Source organism: Thermobia domestica, chromosome 5, assembly GCF_964235325.1.
Source record: "Thermobia domestica chromosome 5, izTheDome1.hap1.1, whole genome shotgun sequence".
In the NCBI taxonomy this organism is placed as follows: domain Eukaryota; kingdom Metazoa; phylum Arthropoda; class Insecta; order Zygentoma; family Lepismatidae; genus Thermobia; species Thermobia domestica.
In genome coordinates, this window is record NC_137458.1 from 315,187,815 (window position 1) to 315,207,558 (window position 19,744).

Below are 19,744 nucleotides of genomic sequence, written 5' to 3' on the forward strand. Positions count from 1 at the left end.
TAAGTTTACGTTCATCGTCCAGAAGGCGATACACCTCCTCCAAATGACTTTTCTGGATCCGGTAGTTTTTATTATTATTATTATTATTATTATTATTATTATTATTATTATTATTATTATTATTATTATTATTATTACTTGAATTCATTGTTTAGCTTCCGTTTCAAAAGCCAGCCTATGCGAGACATGAAATTTCAGCTTAATGTAGGATCAGAACCAGAGGAACTTCCATCAGGAATCGAACCCTCATCTCCCGCACCGAAAGAGCGTACGCTAGCCATACATACGCGAGGGAGTTCCTAGATCTGCTTGTAATTCTGGTGGGCTTGCGTATCGGACACTCTGATGTTACACATTCCTATTTAGTGCGAGACGTCAACCGTCCGTTTCGTGGAAACTGTATTGTTCTGCTTGAGTGGTTCCCACTGTCATGTATAGAATGTCCAGATTACTCAGATGCCGGAGAACGGTTAGAATTAGCCTTTTCAGGACCAACGACTCAGGGGCTGAGCGAACAGTTTAAACCTCCGTAACTTGGCTCCTTATTAACCTAGAGACATGATTTAGGTGTCAATCTCTTCACTCACAGAGGACAGAAATTTCCAACGGTGTGCATTTCATTCACATCGGGAGGCACCACAGCGGAAGGGTAGGAGGAAAGTTGGATGTTTTCAGTATTTGGGGGACAAACTCTCTCCCCAAAGGAGCTACAAGCATAAAACGTGGTATCAATAAACATAAATGAACATACTAATTAGTGATATCTGGCTTATATGTTAAAACTTCTTTCTTGCGTATGACGAATAACAATGTTGCCATAGTCCCATAAAATGTATTTTTCATTATTATTTATTTTTAAAAAAAAACTTCTTCTTCTTTCACAGCTTTGGGAAGCAGAAGTTAACTCGCTGGAAATTGTGTCCCATAAGCTTTCCAACGAGGTATGGTTTATATCTCTGTGACAATTAGGGGCGTCGCTAGTGCTTCCAACGTCAGGGTAGACCAAAATATTTGAAAAATATGTACAGGATGATTTTCATAGGAAACATATTCGGAATTTTTTCTCACCTGGTATTGAATTTTACCTCTTAACGAACAACGTTTGTCGTATATGTGATTTTTTTCCTGCGTAAGAAAAGTAAGTGTTGCCCGCCTCTCAAATTTCCAAAAACAAATTTTTCTCATTTTAAAGAAAATCATCATCTATGGTTTTAGCATGGGGAAAGTGGACACAAAAGTTAGCGTATTGAAATCTGTATTCCATATACTTTACAACGAGGTATAATTAATGTCCCTATGACAATTAGAAGAGGTGCTAAGGTCGAAAACGTAAGGGTCTACGATTTTCTTCAAATCATTGTTGGTCCTGAAGAGGCTGAGAGCATTATAATTTTGGTCTAGTTTTGGAAGATAATATTGTGTTCAGTAACCTTATTCTAGCTTTCTTTCATGCGATTGAAAAAGAATGTTCTTTAAGGCTTCTGATTTTAGCTTTTAACTCTTTTTGTTTTATTACTACTATTTCTTATTATTTTAAATTTATTTATCATTTTAACTTTTCATGACCTATGTTTTAATTCATAAATTAACTTCCATCTTTCACAATTATTCCTTTCTCTTTACTCAACATTTGATCTAGTTTTTATTCCCTCTTTTCCGTTTTGGGCAATTATGCTTTTGTTCACTGTTTTTATTTTGCAAGTTTTCATGGAGGACATGTATCGGTCATTTGATCATTAAGTAGCACAAATGGCCTTCCTACTGACAGCTCAATAAAATCTTCAATCAACGAATTTGAGGGTCCTCAACAATCCTCAATCCTTTGATCTATTTGTAAGTGGTACAGTCAGGGCCGTAACTTGTGGGCAGCAACTGCCCCCCAGGGAAGCTCCCGCCGTTTGAGGGGACCCATTTTAAGACAAAATTTTCTTACTCCATGTACGGTACGAACACGAAATCATAAATGAAGCAACAAACAGGTTCACTACATTACATAAACAAAACAGCACACAAAAGGTAAATAAAACAAAAATAAATCGTGGGCCCATTTCGATATGTATTAGAGAGCTCCTCGGTGGCTAAGCAGTTAGCGTACGCTCCTTTGGCGTGGGATATCCGGTTTCAATTCCCGGCGGGTGCTCATGTGTTTCGAATTCCACGTTAATCAGTAAATGCATGTCTCATATAGCCTTGCTGCTGAACGGGACGTTAAACTCAACTCAATTCGCAATTCGATATATATTAGGTCCCTAGAAATAATATTTATTCGTATGGCTTTGAGATTTGTCAATATTGTTCCCATAATTAATTTGTCATATATGGAACGGTCCTAGGGGGGTAACTAACGGCCCCGCAGACCTTGCCACGCGGAATGGACCACAGGCTCGGGGGGCCCTTAAAGAGTAGGAGAAAAATGGAAAGAGGGGGCCAAGAATTAGGAAAAAGAATTTCTAGGGAACCCAAATACGCGTATAAATGCTTGCCCTCCCAGAAAAAATCTAAGTTTCGGCGCTGAGTACAGTTAGTTTGACACTTCAACTAACATTGAACCCGGTACTGTGCACCGGTCATTCCTCAAAGCATGACTTAATTGTTGTTGCAAACTTACAGAATAATGGCGAGCTCTTCCTACATATTAGTACATTAACAAAAAAACAAAAGGTTTCATTCTGTAGCGTCACTTCAAATTTTTCTAGAGGGGGGGGGTAATATGCCAATATACAGTACAATCTCTTATAATACAACCTATGTATAACCTATGTATTTCTCAAACTCGGCGTGCACTTGCCCAGCGTCGGATCTAGCCCCAGGCCGTGGAGGCTTAGGCAGGGGCGGATCCAGGACGGACTTCTGGGGGAGGCAATGGGATGTAATACTGCTACTCCAAACTCTGGGATGAGTTTTTATTTACATATAAAATAAGAAAGTTTCCCCTTCTGGGGGGAGATCGAACCAATAGCCCCCCCCCCTGGATCCGCCCCTGGGCTTAGGTCTCCAGTTTTTGGGGTGACAAAAATAATTTAAGCTATTATTTATATATTTTTGAAAGTTTAAACTAAACTCATGATATATCTATCATAATCTGGGGTCTAGCTGCCCATCAGGGTTGAATTCAGGGGGTAGCCCGGGGGGGAAAAGTCCCCCCGAAGAAAATTCATTCCCCCCTGGAGAAACAAAAAATTTCAGTCACAAAATGTAGAAATTACTTCACCCAATTATTTGCTTTTTTTCCGTGCACGTGCAGACGAAATCCGATCTCTCAATATACATATAAATGACGCAGACCCATTCTATATAAATATTAAACATATAACATCTAAGACAGAATACCAAATAGTCAATGGCTCAGTGGTAGAGCGTTCACCTCTGGTGCTTGGGGTCCCGGGTTCGATCCCAGCCCCCGCCAAGTGAACCTTGTGGTGGACAAACACCGTGTGCGTGGGTTTTCTCGGGGTTCTCCCGTTTCCTCCCACTTTCTTCATTCCACCATTTTTCATCCATTACTCATCATCACCGTCTCCTTTAGCCTAACCGGCATAAGCGTGGGACGTAAAACTCAAAGATTTCATTTCATTTTTCCAAATAGTCAATAAAACTTGTATTTCTTAACGCTATGACCGAGTTTGGCAGAACATGAAATTGTTAACTGTTGAAGAAAGGTTTGTATTTTAGTAGGTGCTATATTCTCGCCCTATATTATATATCAGTAAATAGCACTAGCACAGATTGAGATAGGAAAGGAAAGATATGGAAGATCTTTCAATCATTCCATATGATCTCTGATATCAGCAGACTTCAATTCTTGAAAATGTACAGTTCTTGCATTATTTGAAATAGAATACCTAAATCCTATTTCTCGCATCGGAAGGAACAGACATAAATGTGATTTATGATTGTTAAAGTAAACACACCTGTCTTTAATTAAAAATAAGTCAGTTAAAGGGTGAGATTCAGAGGGCGTCATTTAGAGGGATCAGGGAGGATGAGTTATCCCTGCTGGGTTAGATATTTATATAGAATTTATCAATATGATAGTTGTATATAAGTGAAAGATCACTATTGAAGGTGATGAAGATCCTGCTCAGTGCCGTGCTATGGGGGAGGGGCAAGCGGGGCGATGGCCCCGGGCGCCGAAGTAAGGGGCGCAAAATTCGGGGAGAAAAGAAAAGAAAAGAAGGAAAGAAAAACAGAGGAATGAAACACATGTGCACATATATAAAATGAAATGAAAAAAGTAATGAAAAGTGCTCAAAATCAAGGGAAAGCAGGGTTTACTTATTAAAATTTTCTCATCTTTCGCGGCGGGTCTGTCGACCTCACTCATATATACGGGGGTGCCGTCGTATACTCTCGCGCCAAGCGCTGGTTTTCCACGATACGGCACTAATCCTACTGAAGATTTCGTAAACTAAACTATTGATGTGTATGCAGTGAAGAAACCAAGGCTAATATGCTTGATTTAGAATCAGAAGTGTGAGAAAGAATGATAACTTTTTGTTCAGATATTCCTATGTATGTTTGTTAGGACAAAAAATATTTGCGTTAATTTAAATCTTTTTAAAAACTTCTACATTAGTAACAAACAATAACTACTGAATATAGGAAATAATAACAAAAATAGCTACTGTAAATAGCAGTTAAACTTTAGTGTAAAATATCTTTCCCAGTCTTTATTTAATGTTTTAGATAAAATTAAACTATTGTTTTTTTTAATTATAATCTCGCATTGAATATTTATCAGCAATTAGTCTCAATATTAGGTAAGATGTGCATGTGAATGGAATTGTTAAATATGCTGCTTTCTTGCAAAAATACAGAAAAACAACTCTCCCCCCGAGGAGTTGACATTCCCCCCCGGGTGAAAATGTCTGAATTCAACACTGCTGCCCATCCCCCCAGAATTTTACCTTCTTGATTCACCTCTGCACCTGCATTTCGCAAATGGCACCGACGGTTTGATTTAAACCTTCCTTGTAACTAAAAGACGAAAATTGAACTTTATGCAAGAACAAGAACTCAAAATACTCAGAGAAAGCTAAATTTTTATACCACGTTAATGTCAAATTAAAATCCCAAGTATCATAATATTAACATTGGTAAAGCCTTTGTACTACGGTTATTTTCTTATTAAAATCACCTTGCAGAATCCCAAATTTGTTCCGTTGTGATATTCATTGTTTACTTTTAATGGAAAACGTTTGAATTTAAACGAAATGCCTAATCAACACAACAAAATTACATCAGTTGAAAAAAAAAGATGCTTATCAAATACACTATTTCATAATTACTTACAAGGACTCCAGTTTGTCTAAGGACTCAAATGCTCCTTCGTTGATACCGAGCAGAAGGTTGTCATTAAGGTTGCTACAAAATAAAATAAATAATATTTTATAAATATATGAATAACAGAAATATCAAAACAGAATTCAAATTTCATTTTGAAATCCGACAATTAAATCTGTCACCTGTTTTCTATTTAAGTAGTTAACAACATGAAATCATTTCATACAAGGTAAATTTTTATGAGATTGCAAAATATCTGAAGAAATAAGCATCAGACCAAAAAGTGATCAAAATAAAAAGATTTTTTTTTGGAGGGCAGAAATAAATCTGTAATAAAATTAACAAGCCCTATACCTTGGTGGCAGGTTGGGGGGGGGGGGACTGAAAATTTAAGCACCCATTTTTTTTATCTTAGATTAGATTCTACGGAGAGAAAATAAATTAATTTTATATGATACTTTTTTAAATTAATGATAGATGTTTTCATTATGATTTGTTCAGTTTATAACGAAATACTTTGGATAGATTAATAATTACCTGCACCTTGGGCAGAAAGTGCTCATACATAAGCAATATACTTAATAGAATGTTAATTTAATAATAACAAAAGAAGAATGTTTTTAATATCGGTAAGAGATATAGATAGTGTTATGTAATTAGTTGCTATGTAATTGTTTATGGATACCTAATCATCTTGTATGTGTGCATGACAATTTGAATGAAAATACATAAAAGTGTATCAACTAATAAACCATTTGATACCGTTCATCGACTTTATAATTTTGATAGAAAAGGTGAGAATAATAATATGTATAATTATTAAAGATATTTTTACATGCAAACTATTACTACCACTCGAGATTCCTATATCATCGATCGAACCAGGTTAACGACTACCCTTGGTGAGTCGTTATAAAAATTTTGGTGCCGGAACCCGGGACTTGCTGTAAATTCACATCCCGAAGCAAAGTAAGGGTGAATTTACTTTTGTAATAAAGTTAATGAATACAAATTTCACCAGACTAAGAAGTGGTAGAATAATTATAAGAAAAATGAACGGTGAGGCAATTGAGAAAGAATCCAATAATAGTGACGACAGTGAACATAGTGTAGCACCAGGAATGACATCAGAAGACCGAATCTTGCTAGCCTTACAGCGACAATTGATTCAGATGTCTACCGAATTGAAGCAGACGATAGAGCAGAAGTCCGAAGAATCCAACAAGCAATACGAGGAATTAAAGCAGACGATAGAACAGAAGTCCGAAGAATCCAACAAGCAATGCGAAGAATTAAGCAGACGAATGGAACAGAAGTCAGATGAAACGAAACAATTAATTATCCAGACGATGAACGATATCACCTAGCAGTTCGAGGAAAAGTTAAAAGGAATATCTGAGGAATGCCAGGATAATCACAATCACCTGAGCCAAGAAATCAGTGGTGTAAAAAAGGATTTAGAAGTAATAGAATCTTCTGTTCAACAGCAAAAGATTCAGGTCATCAATAATTCTAACAACATACGTGCAAATACGCAATTGATAGCTACTCTACAGGAAGAAATTAGAACGCTACAGGTTAAGGACAACACATACCACAATAATATGGGTAGTGATCGCTTAGAGTTTCCCCACTCACCAGAGATGACTTCGCCTTCACCTGTGTCTGATGAGAATATTATTTTGGAAGAAATTCATCCGAAGAGGACAGATGGGCGGAAAAGGGATGGTGCAACGACACATCACGTCATGGATAGGAATTGTCAGCCAATAAGTACACGGAATGATAAAAGGAAGGTAAAGTTAAGTGTTAAGATGAGTGAAATACGGGCTATGAGTAAATTCAGTGGTAAATGTAATGAAAACGCTACTTCTTTCCTGGAAAAATTTCAGGACGAATGCAATATAATGTGTATAGATAGATCACAATATATGAAATTAATCCCTCATGTATTACTCCCACCATGTTCTTTATGGTTTAAAGCAGTACGTGATCACATCAATACATATGAGGAATTCAAAGCGGCATTGATTGCGAATTATGAAAATGACTTTTTGCTTGCAAATCGAGATGCCACCATTAGAAATCAACATTTCAATCCTCGTTTGCACAAATCTGTTGTTGAGTTTGTTGTAAATACATACAACGAATTAAAAGTCGTTAATCCCTTGCAATCGGAATCTAGAATAATAGCATCGATTCGAAATTTGCTCCCATTTAAGTTACAACAGATCTTGTTTTCTACACAGTGTATGAGTTTCAACCATTTATTAATGCTTGTCCAATGCTATGAAACTCAATACCATGCTATGAGTCAACAAGCAGGAGTAAGTAAAAATAAGAATAATTCAGATCATTTTGTACCTGTTCGGAATCTAAATATCAGAAGTGTGAACGATGCGGAACATAACCTAAGCCGAGTAAATTATAGCAATCAAAACGAGCAAAATAGGCAAAGTTATGTAGGGAATCAGCCTAACCTAATTAATCGTGGTAATCCTGATGTCAGATCACCCAACAGAAGTAGACTTAAAAACAATCGGAATATAGGGCGAAATTACAGGAATACAACAAGCTACATGGATAGACGTAATTGGAGGTCAAGAGATGGCACTTCGTATCAAAATCAGAATCATGATGAAATACATGTACAACATATTGTGGAACCTAATCATGATTGTGCAGTACAATGTACTTTATTAGAATCATATGCAAGTACGAATGTAAGCTGATTACCGTTAATGAAATTAGGTTAAACCCATATTAGTTATAGATTCTTGTGAACTTTTATTTTCAATTTTATGAGTTAATGTTGATAATGAAAACGACTCTTATGAATACTTGAAGTGCTTAGATATAGTTTTAGATAGACTGGAAAGTTAATTTTCAAATGATTTTAATTCTCTCTTGTTAATGTGAAGAATTATAATTCGATTCATAAATGATTAAAAGCAAAGGTTATTTATATTATATTGATTTGTGTTGAAAACTTAACTGCCCAAGATTATGTTAAGTATAAGATTCAGTCTATTAAGTTAATTATTCAACAACTGTCTTGAATGAGATTCTTCTATATTTTGATGCCTTATTGATCCAATGTTTATTTTAAAATATCACCTAATATAATTATTATATAATGCGCCCTGGATAATGGTAACTCATGTTTTAACTGTAATTGCTTCTTACGATTTTGACTTCACACCCTTCAAAGATTAAATGAATGGGCGACGACATTTTAATAATAAAATATAATAATAATGTAATGAATGATAATGAAATAAATATAATTAATGTAATAAAAGATAAGTATTAATGAAGTGAAAGATTTGTTATAAATGTATCTATATCTATGATATGTAATGAAGATACATACGAGGGGCGATCAAAATGTGATGAACATAAGTAATGTAAGACCATTATTGTAAACGGACCAGTGGTTCTTGAAGATAAAAGCCAAGCTTTCTTATGACTTTTATATTCAGTCCAATTGTCGGGCGACATTTTATATAACGAAATTCTTTGGATAGATTAATAATTACCTGCACCTTGGGCAGAAAGTGCTCATACATAAGCAATATACTTAATAGAATGTTAATTTAATAATAACAAAAGAAGAATGTTTTTAATATCGGTAAGAGATATAGATAGTGTTATGTAATTAGTTGCTATGTAATTGTTTATGGATACCTAATCATCTTGTATGTGTGCATGACAATTTGAATGAAAATACATAAAAGTGTATCAACTAATAAACCATTTGATACCGTTCATCGACTTTATAATTTTGATAGAAAAGGTGAGAATAATAATATGTATAATTATTAAAGATATTTTTACATGCAAACTATTACTACCACTCGAGATTCCTATATCATCGATCGAACCAGGTTAACGACTACCCTTGGTGAGTCGTTATAAGTTGGTAGCAATGATACAACCCGTGGAAAAATATGAACCGAAAATATGAACCGAAACAATTTTCAATGTTGCCATCCATAGAAATTAAAGTGTGGCCAGAATATGAATTATCCAAAAATTTAGGTTAAGCCAGCGACTAGAGAAATGAACTCAAATTGTGACTTATCATATTGTCTTGGTTCCTTGTTAACTACTTTTTTTTTTAAATATTTGTATCTATTTTATACTGTTTATTATAAAATTATTTACTTTGTACTGTTTATTACAAAATAAATTCAAATATTATTTAAAAAGTAGTTAACAAGGAACCAAGACAACATGATAAGTCATCAATTACCGTTGAGTTAATTCGGTAGTCGCTGCTTTAATCTACATTTTTGGATATTCATATTCTGGCCACACTTTATTTTTTGGTTATATGTTTTCAATATCTTCCCGCACTTACGATAATTGCTCACCTGTTTAGTAGACCATGCCTTTCACACAATTTCAACAACTGACACTCCTGCTTTTCGTACAACTCCATAAAACTCAAAGACGATGTGTCACAATCGTGTCATTTATGCACCATTTCCACACTGCCTTTCACATAAATCAAAACAAGTGTACCTTTCCGCCAAACAGTCCTTTCCTCCACCATATATAAAGCAGTTTATAACATCAAGAGCAACTACAAAACAACAAGTATTTTCTTAACTTGATCTATTCCCCTCATCTGACTTTCACTACTCACAAACTAAAATAAATTCACTAATTCATCTGGTAAAATTAGTCCGGCTATACAGCAGTTAGCCGTAATCGCTGTATATATTCATAAACGTCTGAGTTCAATCACTGGTAATCAAATTAATAATGTTGAATTATTCTTAACATTTCTATACACCTTCTGAAACAAATAAATCTAAGCATGGATGGAAGTAGCTGAAACAGTAAAATCATAGAACAAAATGTATCGTTTATTATATCTACAAAATTCATAGTTCTTCGGGACGGGACTCTTTGATGCGCCTGGAACTCTGCTTTTGAAGTACTTCCAATATCCACTTGAAATCATGTACTAAATCTTCAGACTTTCTTCTGGTACTTATTTTTAGAATACTAGTATTTATTTTTAAAGGCAATGCTTACTGCTATAGATATCAACAGTGTGACATAATACTTACAGCTGCACCAAATTTGTAAGATTACTAAATGTTCCCTCTGCCAGCTTATACAATTTATTCCACGAAAGGTACCTGCAAGATGAAAATAAAGAGATGAAAATATGTCTAATTAACTTTAAACATGAAAACATATTATTATTTCCCAAAATGTAATTAGATATCTATTCGGATACATGCACAGTTTGGGAACCTCGTGGACTAACTACGTGCTGCGACCACTTCAGCTACGTTGTTAATAGACATTTCAGTACTTTGCGATTTGTTGTTTAAAAACCACTTCCACGGAAGTGTATTAGCAATGGTTAGTTATGACACATTAACCTGCTCTGAATTGTGTTCCAACTTGTCCAATTTGTCGTCCGATAGGAAGCACATCAGGGCTCTTACATGTTAGTAAATCTACATATTCAGTAAGAATTATTACCAACCCAACACTACGTACTTAATTGTTTTGGATTCATACTGTAAACTTCACAGTGATGAATGGCTTTAATTATCCAGAAAATTACAGTAGACTTCCATCGTCACTGTTTCATAAATAGAAATAAATGAACCAACGCAAGATTATAGAAAGTAACTCTATATCGTAATTCCGCCAGCGACATAATTCAGTGTTATACAATTTCAGAGCATGAGTCGTTCTTGTAGAAGACGATTCATGCATACACACCAATCGGAGCGAAAAAGTACGGGCCATGACCTGTCAACCCAAGGAATTAATTTTCACCGTAAACCTCTGATGCTGTAAAAAGATTGAAAATGTTATCAATTCAACTTTATAGTATGGTGTATTGTGCAGTGGCCTCACCGAAATATTCAAGTCGAAGGACTGTTGTAGTGTAAATAAACTTTAGTAATATTTCCTCAAAACCTTTGATGTATGGTGGCCATCACTTGAATCCAATTATTTTCAGATTTCACTTTATAATATTCTATCCCTTCTGGGAGCAAGTATCTTATGTCGTCCGGTAGTGGAATATTGCTTTAATAGCCCTATATCAAGCTTTTCCCAGGATAAATACCACAATCGTCCTGGTCTGATTGAGCTTTAGAGCTTTGTAGGTTCACATGGATAATTCACGACGTTACCCACATAAATAACGTAACATAAGTCCTCAACCCGTATTCTAGAATTCCATTATTGTACTTCTAATCATAGCCAGTGAATTCGTGTGGCTCTTAACGTGAGTTCTCCTTTCCAAAGGGGATGTTCGGGGCGATAGGCTTTTTACAAAGCGTTTAAGGTTTCATGAGGTGTTAGAACTTTTCTTCTTATTAAACAAATATGTGTTTTACAATTTTTAAACAAACAATAGTGTAGATTCATCAAGACTAATTTTAAGAATTGAAGTCTTTTTTTTTCTGTTTCTTAGACTGCTTCGTCCAAGGTTTACGTTCAGCCTTCTGCAGAGGTGAATTGCCTTCAGATGACGAGAGGCACTCGGGGGAATTGCATTCATTCAGAGGGGGAGGCTAGGCTTGAAAAGGTTGAGAACCACTGATGTAAGTGACATACTTTACCTATAGCATTCCATTGTGCTAATTCAAATGAACTCAATTACTTTTTCGTAATTAGAATGTCTCTAGATATTCGAAATTAAAGGAAAGCATAAAGTATTTGGCGGACACCGCATTCTAGTGGCTAGAGCGTTGACTGACGTCCACGTGACCGATTCCCGGACGGTGCTTCCCAATGTTGGCCGTCCACCCAACGTCGTGAGGAGAACTGGGGAGCCATTGAATAGAAGACATGACGACCACTAGGTATAGAAATCTTTAAGTTTTACGTTCCACGGTTATGCTGGCTAGGCTAAAAGAGGCGATGATGATGAGAAATGAATGAAATGGTTGGATGAAAAAAGTGGGAGGAAACGGGAGAACCAGAGAAAACCCACGCACACGATGTTTGTCCACCACCAAGTCCACTTGACGCGAGCTGAGGTCAAACGAAGGACCTCAGACACCAGAGGTGAACGCTCTACCACTGAGCCACCGCGGCCCCTAGGTCTACAAAGTTCCTGATCCTGTTGAGGACAGGGCAATGCAGCCCGCTGACCAGTTTTCGTCGTTAGCCTAGAGGTAGTTTAGCCGGTTGCTAACATATGAGGTTGGCGCTACTCGGGTCCACAACAAGGGTTGTTACGCAAAGAGATTTGGTTTTATAATGTAAGCTATTCTATCAAGACATGGACTTCTCGCAATTTACTCTAAGTATGATACACAAATTTCTTCATTTTACTTGGTATAAGAAAAACTTAACAATTCTTTATAAACTAGTCTCCGCTAATATTACCTGGTAATAGAAACATTTTGATCAATAAAGAAAATATCTAAAATTATTTTCGTAAGTAAAGCATGAGAACTCTTTTGAAGATAGAAGAGAACAACCTAGATGTCATATTAATCAAATAATGTTCACATGATCAATGCTAGAGTTTCAGGTTACCTCATCCCGTTCTATTTGGTAAAAGTCAGTATCAAAATAACTTTCCTCACAACTTGCTTGTTGAAATCTTGATCTTGTTATAAGTGTTATTAGGGGATGTAGTGTTGCTATGATTTCTCCAGGACTAAGCAGCTTCATGTTGTTTTATCTAAACACAATATCATGTAAACTTCAAAACAGGTCACATCACATATTTTGCCATGCCGGAGGTTCTCAACTAAAGGAAACATAAAATAACTTATTTCAATCAAATCGTTGGAATATAGAAACATACTTACAAATGCTGTAGTCCATGCAGCATTCCAAAGCTTCCAGGCTCAATCTTGGTTATTTTATTGTGCGTGAGGGACAACAAGTTCAGGCGCTGTAGTGGAGGGAAATCGCCTGGTCTTAAAATTTCCAGATTATTTGCGTTCAAATTCCTAGAGAAAAAAAAGAAAATAATGTTATATCAAGTCTGTTGAATTGCTATGCATGTTTCTTTGAGTCATTTATTCCGAAGTTGGGCGTCCGATACTTTTCGAGCAAAATCTTCATAAAAGCTATTAAAATTCATAATTTTTCAATTCCTACGTTCTTAACTGACTTTAGGGTTCCTTTCGTTACATCGTGAGATAGGGGAGAGGTTAGGTTACGTGAGGTTAGGTTTGGTTTGCATATACAATAGAGGTGTCCTTGGACGTCCGAACAAAGTTTACTATTTAATAGTCAGTATTGCCGAGCGAGCGTCAGCGAGTGAAGGCGGGTTAGAGCCCCGCATTCCACGATGTTTTCAGTCTTCATTAAACTCTAATTAATATAGTTTTTTTTACACTTACCTTAGTACTTCGGTTCGTACTGAAAACAATAACTTCCTCCACGTTTGTTCGCTGTCACCCCCTTTTCACACTTCCCACAATTTGTTCTTAGGTTCATTAATTCATGCTCTTCACATAGTTTTAGAAGATTTTGCTCGTTATGAACGTATTGCTTCACGAAATTTAACACGGACGGTTCACATCCTGTGCATCGTTTCGGTATATTTGCCGCCATGTTGATAATATAAATGCTCGTGAGTTTCCCACAATGCAACTATTCTGTTACCTTACGCCAAGTAGTTCCCTCCGCTCGCTGAATAGTCCCAGGTTTGTAACCGTTTATATATATGAAATAAAGATATTTTTTGAGATCCTTATACATTATCAACCACACAAACGATCAAATTATCCATATCTTCCCTGTAAATTTTAAAAATTTTGCTGGAAAGTGACGCCCAACTTTGGAACTTAACTCTTCTTTGATCATCCTATGTATGTATACGGAAAAATAGGCTGTTTTATTGAAAATAAAAAGATATTTTAAATAGTTCTTCATTTACACTCCTTACTACGTGTTTGCTCTTTTAAATATCGAATAACTTAAAAGAAAATTATGAACATAAAGAATGCGTGAACTACGTCTGCTACTATCTACAGCGTGCTGATTACTGAACTAGAAACTGATCCAAAATTTTTCCATCTTTATACAATAACATCTTAGGTCAACAGGGCACTTCATAACGTCATAACTATCGAACGCTGCAGTTTATTCATTACATGAACGGTAACAGGGGAACGGAACTATTAGTTCCTTTCACAGCATTTTCTAAATATTAAAATAGCTTTCTTTTCGATTTTTAAAAAATATTTGTTGCTATCATATTATTGACAAAAAATAATATTATTAAAAACATGTTTTTCTTTAAAAATAAACAAAATAAAACAAATCGTACTTAAACTTTAAAAAAAGGAATAATATGTTTAAGAAAATTTCTTTTTACAAAATTGTAATTAAGCATTACAAAAAATCACGAAAGGCGTTCTCATACACCATATAAATTTATAACATATACTGACTAGCCTTCGGCTAGCTGGAGCTCTGCACCTAGATCCCCGCGTTTGCTCGGCCTACGGCTTTGTACCTCTTAAACCCACAATTCTACCAAATTTAAACTTTCTTTTCCTATTTCAACTATCTAAAAGATAAGATTTTGTATCCCAAGAAAACGCCTTTTTAATAACATGGGAATTCTTTTTTCATTCTCTCCTTTAGAACCCTTAAAAACTAAAAATATTCACTTCTGGCAATTTTCATGTGGGTTAATACCGGAAGACTACAATCCTGCCAAATTTCATCGTTTTGATTGTGCCGAAAGTGCTTAAACATTTTAGGGTGTAGATGTCCCACATATAAATAACACGGGAAAGATATTTCAGTTCCCTATAAAACCACTCTAAAGTTGAAAATTTTTATTTTTAGTGATTTTCTTAAATAATTCTATGGAAAATGTACAAGCATACCGAATTTCAACTTTTTATTCCAATTCCAAGTACCTAAAACGAGATTATATGTCCCAAAAAAAAAGTCCATTTAAATAACATGAAGAATTTCTTCATCGTCCCTTTAGACCCAATAAAATTAAAAATATTCACTTTTTGCAATTTTCCTGTCGGTTAGTCCCGAAAAGATACAATCATGCGAAATTTCAACTTTCCACGTCAACCGGAAGAACCCGTAGATATGTAGTTTTATATACATATAGTTAGAATTGAAAATGCTCCACACGCTTTTCGTTTCATAATCAGACATAAATAGCATTTGTTTTTGTAAAACAAGTAAGTTACTTAAAAACAGAATTATGTTTTCATTTTTTTTAGCACAATTTGGTTTATTTTGTTTATTAATTCTTTTAAGGAAATTCTATTTTTTTCTTTAATGTTTTATACTATTTTCTAGTTTTTAGTCATAGATAAATACATTTTTATTGAATTATTTTGTTTTCTTTCTTACATGCTTGCCAAGGCTTGGTATTTTTCGACACTATACTTTACCTAAGGAAGAAATTCAAAAATCCGGGCTCTTTTGGTGCGGTAGAATTAAGAAACAAAAACTAAGACTAGAACTTCATTATGCGCTCTAATTCAAATAAGCGTTATAATAAATCGCACTCAATGATTTTATAGTCTTGGAGATAGTTGTTCCTTTCACCCACTAAAGAATGCATCACTGCATGACGTATTTTTTTTAGACAAAAATGCAATGTCATTCTCATCATTTTATAAAAATAGGACATATCCGGATTACTTATCCTTCCAAAGGTTCATGACGTATTTTCTCTTAAATTATTCTGGTGTATGTCCTCACAAATCTATACCGACTATTATAATAAGCTTTATCTTTTATTAGTGGCTGTTCTGATCTCCAAGGTATCACTAATAGTACAGCCTTAATTTAAAAGGGGTTAATAGTTTTAAAGCAAATTTAGTTCCTTATGATTTAAATATCTTATTGACACCCTTCCTTAAATTTCAAAGACGCTGAGCGACATGACTTGCCCTTGTGGGCGTCCCTGGATATACTAGACTTCCATTTCTACTTTCGATCGATGATAGGAGAGAAGAAAGTATGATCAGGGGCGGATCCAGGGGGCGATCGGGGTGAAAGCAGAAATGGAAGTATAGTATATCCAGGGAAGAGGAAACTTTCTTATTTTATAAATAAATGAAACCCATCCCAGAGTTTGGAGCTCTTAAAAGTAGCTCTAAGTAGCAGTATTAAAACCCACCGTATCCCCCCAGGAGTTCGTCCTGGATACGCCCCTGATGATGATCGTGAATTCGAGATTTGAACGGATTTACACATTTATGGCCTCTATCTAAATATTTAAGAAAATATGAGTCTGTTTATTTAGATGTATGTATACTCGCTAGAGGCTATGTTACTCAATGCGTCGAAACCAAATTTCAACTTAAGGTTCTTGTAAATTTTTCGAAAAGCATTTTTAATGTTTTTCCATTAGAAAAAAACTCTTTTAGAAAACAATATTAGCTTATTTCAACTAAGGAACCGAGAAAATAAAAATAAAAATAAAAAAAATTCTTAAAAATGATTGATTACTGTTATCTATTAAAATATTTGATGAATTTGTTGCACGTCGACAATATGTATTACGACTTATGTTCTTCGAATAAACCCAACATTACAACCAGCAATTGATAAACTCTTCAGTTGGAGTCTACAATGGAAAGTTAAATTAAATCCATTGGAAACAGAATTGACATTATTTGGACTTATATATGTACTGCTTAACACGAATTCCTGAACGTTTACATCTTACATTACACGACTCGCTCGACAATACCGACAAAGTAGTGTCACCTATCTTGGTGTCACTTTCGACAAACATCTTTCTTGGAAAGCCCACCTTTACAATTTACAAGCTAATATTTGTCGTCGGATCCATTTGTTACGGAGTTTGAAAGGCACTAACTGGGAGTTTAACACCAAACTTATTCTTTATACATATAAAGCTTTTGTCCGATCAGCTCTTACGCTGGGACATGTTGCCTAGTTATCGGCTCCACACAAGTTTTATGATAAACTATAAGTCCTGGAAGGCCATGTGTTAGGCAATACTTATTCCTTACCACCACGGACGCCAACACAAGAGGTCTACCGTCTCATATCTATACCACACTCTTACCATATCTGTACAACAGTGTTAGTAGGTTTACGTACGAAAACATCCCTCAAATTACTCAAAATTTTCCCTTTTCATATCAAAGTTTTTCTAGTTTCTTGAGTATCCAATTCTTACGACAGAAGTTATGTGATAAGATAAATTTAGCTATACGTATTAAAGGAAGTGCCAACCACATTTGTTTTGCTTATTAGTTTTTTGCCTCTATTTTATTACTTTATTTTTCACATTTTTCTACAAAATAATGCATGATAATTCACACACCCAACAATGGGTGCAAATGGTGCTACTTTGCACACACACAAACTATTCCTATTATATTGGTTTATTTCTAAAGAACAAAGAATATATAAGAATTTGAAAAATGAAATGTTTCAGTTTTACGTCCCACGTTTATCCCGGTTAGGCTAAAGAAGACAGTGATGATGAGAAATGAATCAAATGGTGGAATGAATAAAGTGGGAGGAAACGGGAGAACCCGGAGAAAACCCACGAGCACGGTGAATTTAAGGCTTTATATTAGTTAATCAGTCAGTGCGAGAATTTCCCTGGATGTTCACGTTTTATCGAAAATTCCCTTTTTCCCTTTTTGCTAAAGTTATCTACGAAATTTCCCTAAATTAGGGAAAATTCCCTTAAACTACAAACACTGATGTACAGTCTTCGCACGTCACGCATATTCATCATTAGATCACCTTCTTGCTATTCATAAACATGATAGGCCACCGCTTACTATAACCTCCCTCCTCGTGTATATTATCACCATACATACATACATTGCACATAATTTCATCAATAAATCCCTTTGTTTTCTAACTAACAGGGCTTCAAGTGCTTGAATCATTTTAGAAACAGACAAGGCAATAACCGTAATTATCAGCATAGGAAGAGTACCCATAGAAAAAAAGGTAACTGAGACTTCCTATACTAATAGAGATTTTTCTTTCAGGAAAACGACGCATTTTGTTTTCTAAATTAAGTTGTAATAGGAAGGAAACTGATGATAAGTAAATCTCATTTTATTTTCAGCTACCCACGAAAAAAAAAAAAAAAAGCAGAGAGACTATGCATTTCTTTTTAAACATTATTTTGCTTTCAGGCTTTTAACTCTTCAGGAGGAGCAACTATCACGTTTTCGTTTTTTTCGTTTTGATAAACCAACAACTGGAATTCCTGACCATCTATTTACGTTTGCAAATAACGGACGATATAGCTGATTGCTCCTTTTCTTCTTCCATTTGTTTGATCAGTGTCGTACTTCACATACACTCAGTTGAACACCAGTGTTTCAAACCCAATAAATAACTTACTTTTAGTTCAATGTCTTTAATTTTTAATTTCAGATTTATAGTAAAAACTAACACATCTTATATGTGTAGCGGAATTGCATTTATTCCAAAAGCAATTTTGAGCTAGTGGCGTAGCTCCGCATCCCCAGCTAGTGGGAAGATACTTTGGCTTTATAATAAATGTATTTTATTAAAGTGTTTTAAGTTTTAAAATTCTTTTTAGAATCCTTTCCCATTTTTTTAAAATTCTTAAATATATTATTACATGTGATTTACAACCAATGTTTGATTTTCTTTTTAGAATTTTTTAGAAAATGTATCGAGATGCCCAGGATAAGAAAATGTTTACTTGTTGATTATTATACGAGGCGCATTTCAAAAGAAAGAACCGATATTTTATTGTAACCGATTGGCAATAGTGATAGGACCACGCTTGCGCAGAAACATCACTTCGTCCATTGGCTATCAAACAACCATAGTTTCGCCAGTCATCTGTTTGTTTTCGTATGTGCTGGAGAGTATTAAAATGGCTGCGCGCATACACAATCCCGCTAGGTGCGAGGTTCCCTCTGATTAGATTTCTTCATGGCAAAGGACAAAGTGCTGCTGAAATTCAAAGAGAATTGTGTGCAGTGTACGGCGACAATGTAAGGTGCGGCAATGGTGTCGTGCATTCAAAGAAGGCCGTACAGATATCCACGACGAAGAGAAGAGTAGAAGACCTAGCACTCAGACTAACGACTTGGTGCAGCGAGTGAATGAAAAAGTTAAAGAAGATCCTCGCTTCACCATTACCAAGTGACTATCACCTCCTTCTGCACCTAAAAAAGTGGTTTTCATCTCAACGATTTGAAGAACCTGGTGAATTGAAAACGGCAGTGTTGAGGTGGATGAACTCCCAGCGGCGAACCTCTATGCAGAGGGTATAAAATAACTTGTGCCACGGTACAGAAAGTGCTTGGAAAATAATGGTGACTATGTTGAAAAATAAAGTTGATATGTACTTGTTTTTACCCAACAAAACAATGTTGCTAAACTTACTTACCTGTTTCCAATTAAATATCGTCCCTTTCTTTTGAAATATGCCTCGTATATACATTTGTACATTTGTAATTGAAATTTAGTATGTAATCTCATACATAGAATA

General features: G+C 35.2%; 1 protein-coding gene across 1 annotated transcript in view; it reads right to left on the reverse strand.

Annotated features, from left to right (window-relative positions):
- Positions 1-19,744, reverse strand: part of LOC145686791 (uncharacterized) — a 759,437-nt gene that overhangs the window by 183,482 nt on the left and 556,211 nt on the right. The window contains exons 10-12 of the mRNA XM_081760448.1: positions 13,089-13,232; positions 10,365-10,436; positions 5,293-5,364 (exon numbers count right to left, since the gene is read on the reverse strand). Coding sequence (XP_081616574.1) covers positions 5,293-5,364; positions 10,365-10,436; positions 13,089-13,232 — 288 coding nt within the window. The remainder of the gene's footprint in view (positions 1-5,292; positions 5,365-10,364; positions 10,437-13,088; positions 13,233-19,744) is intronic.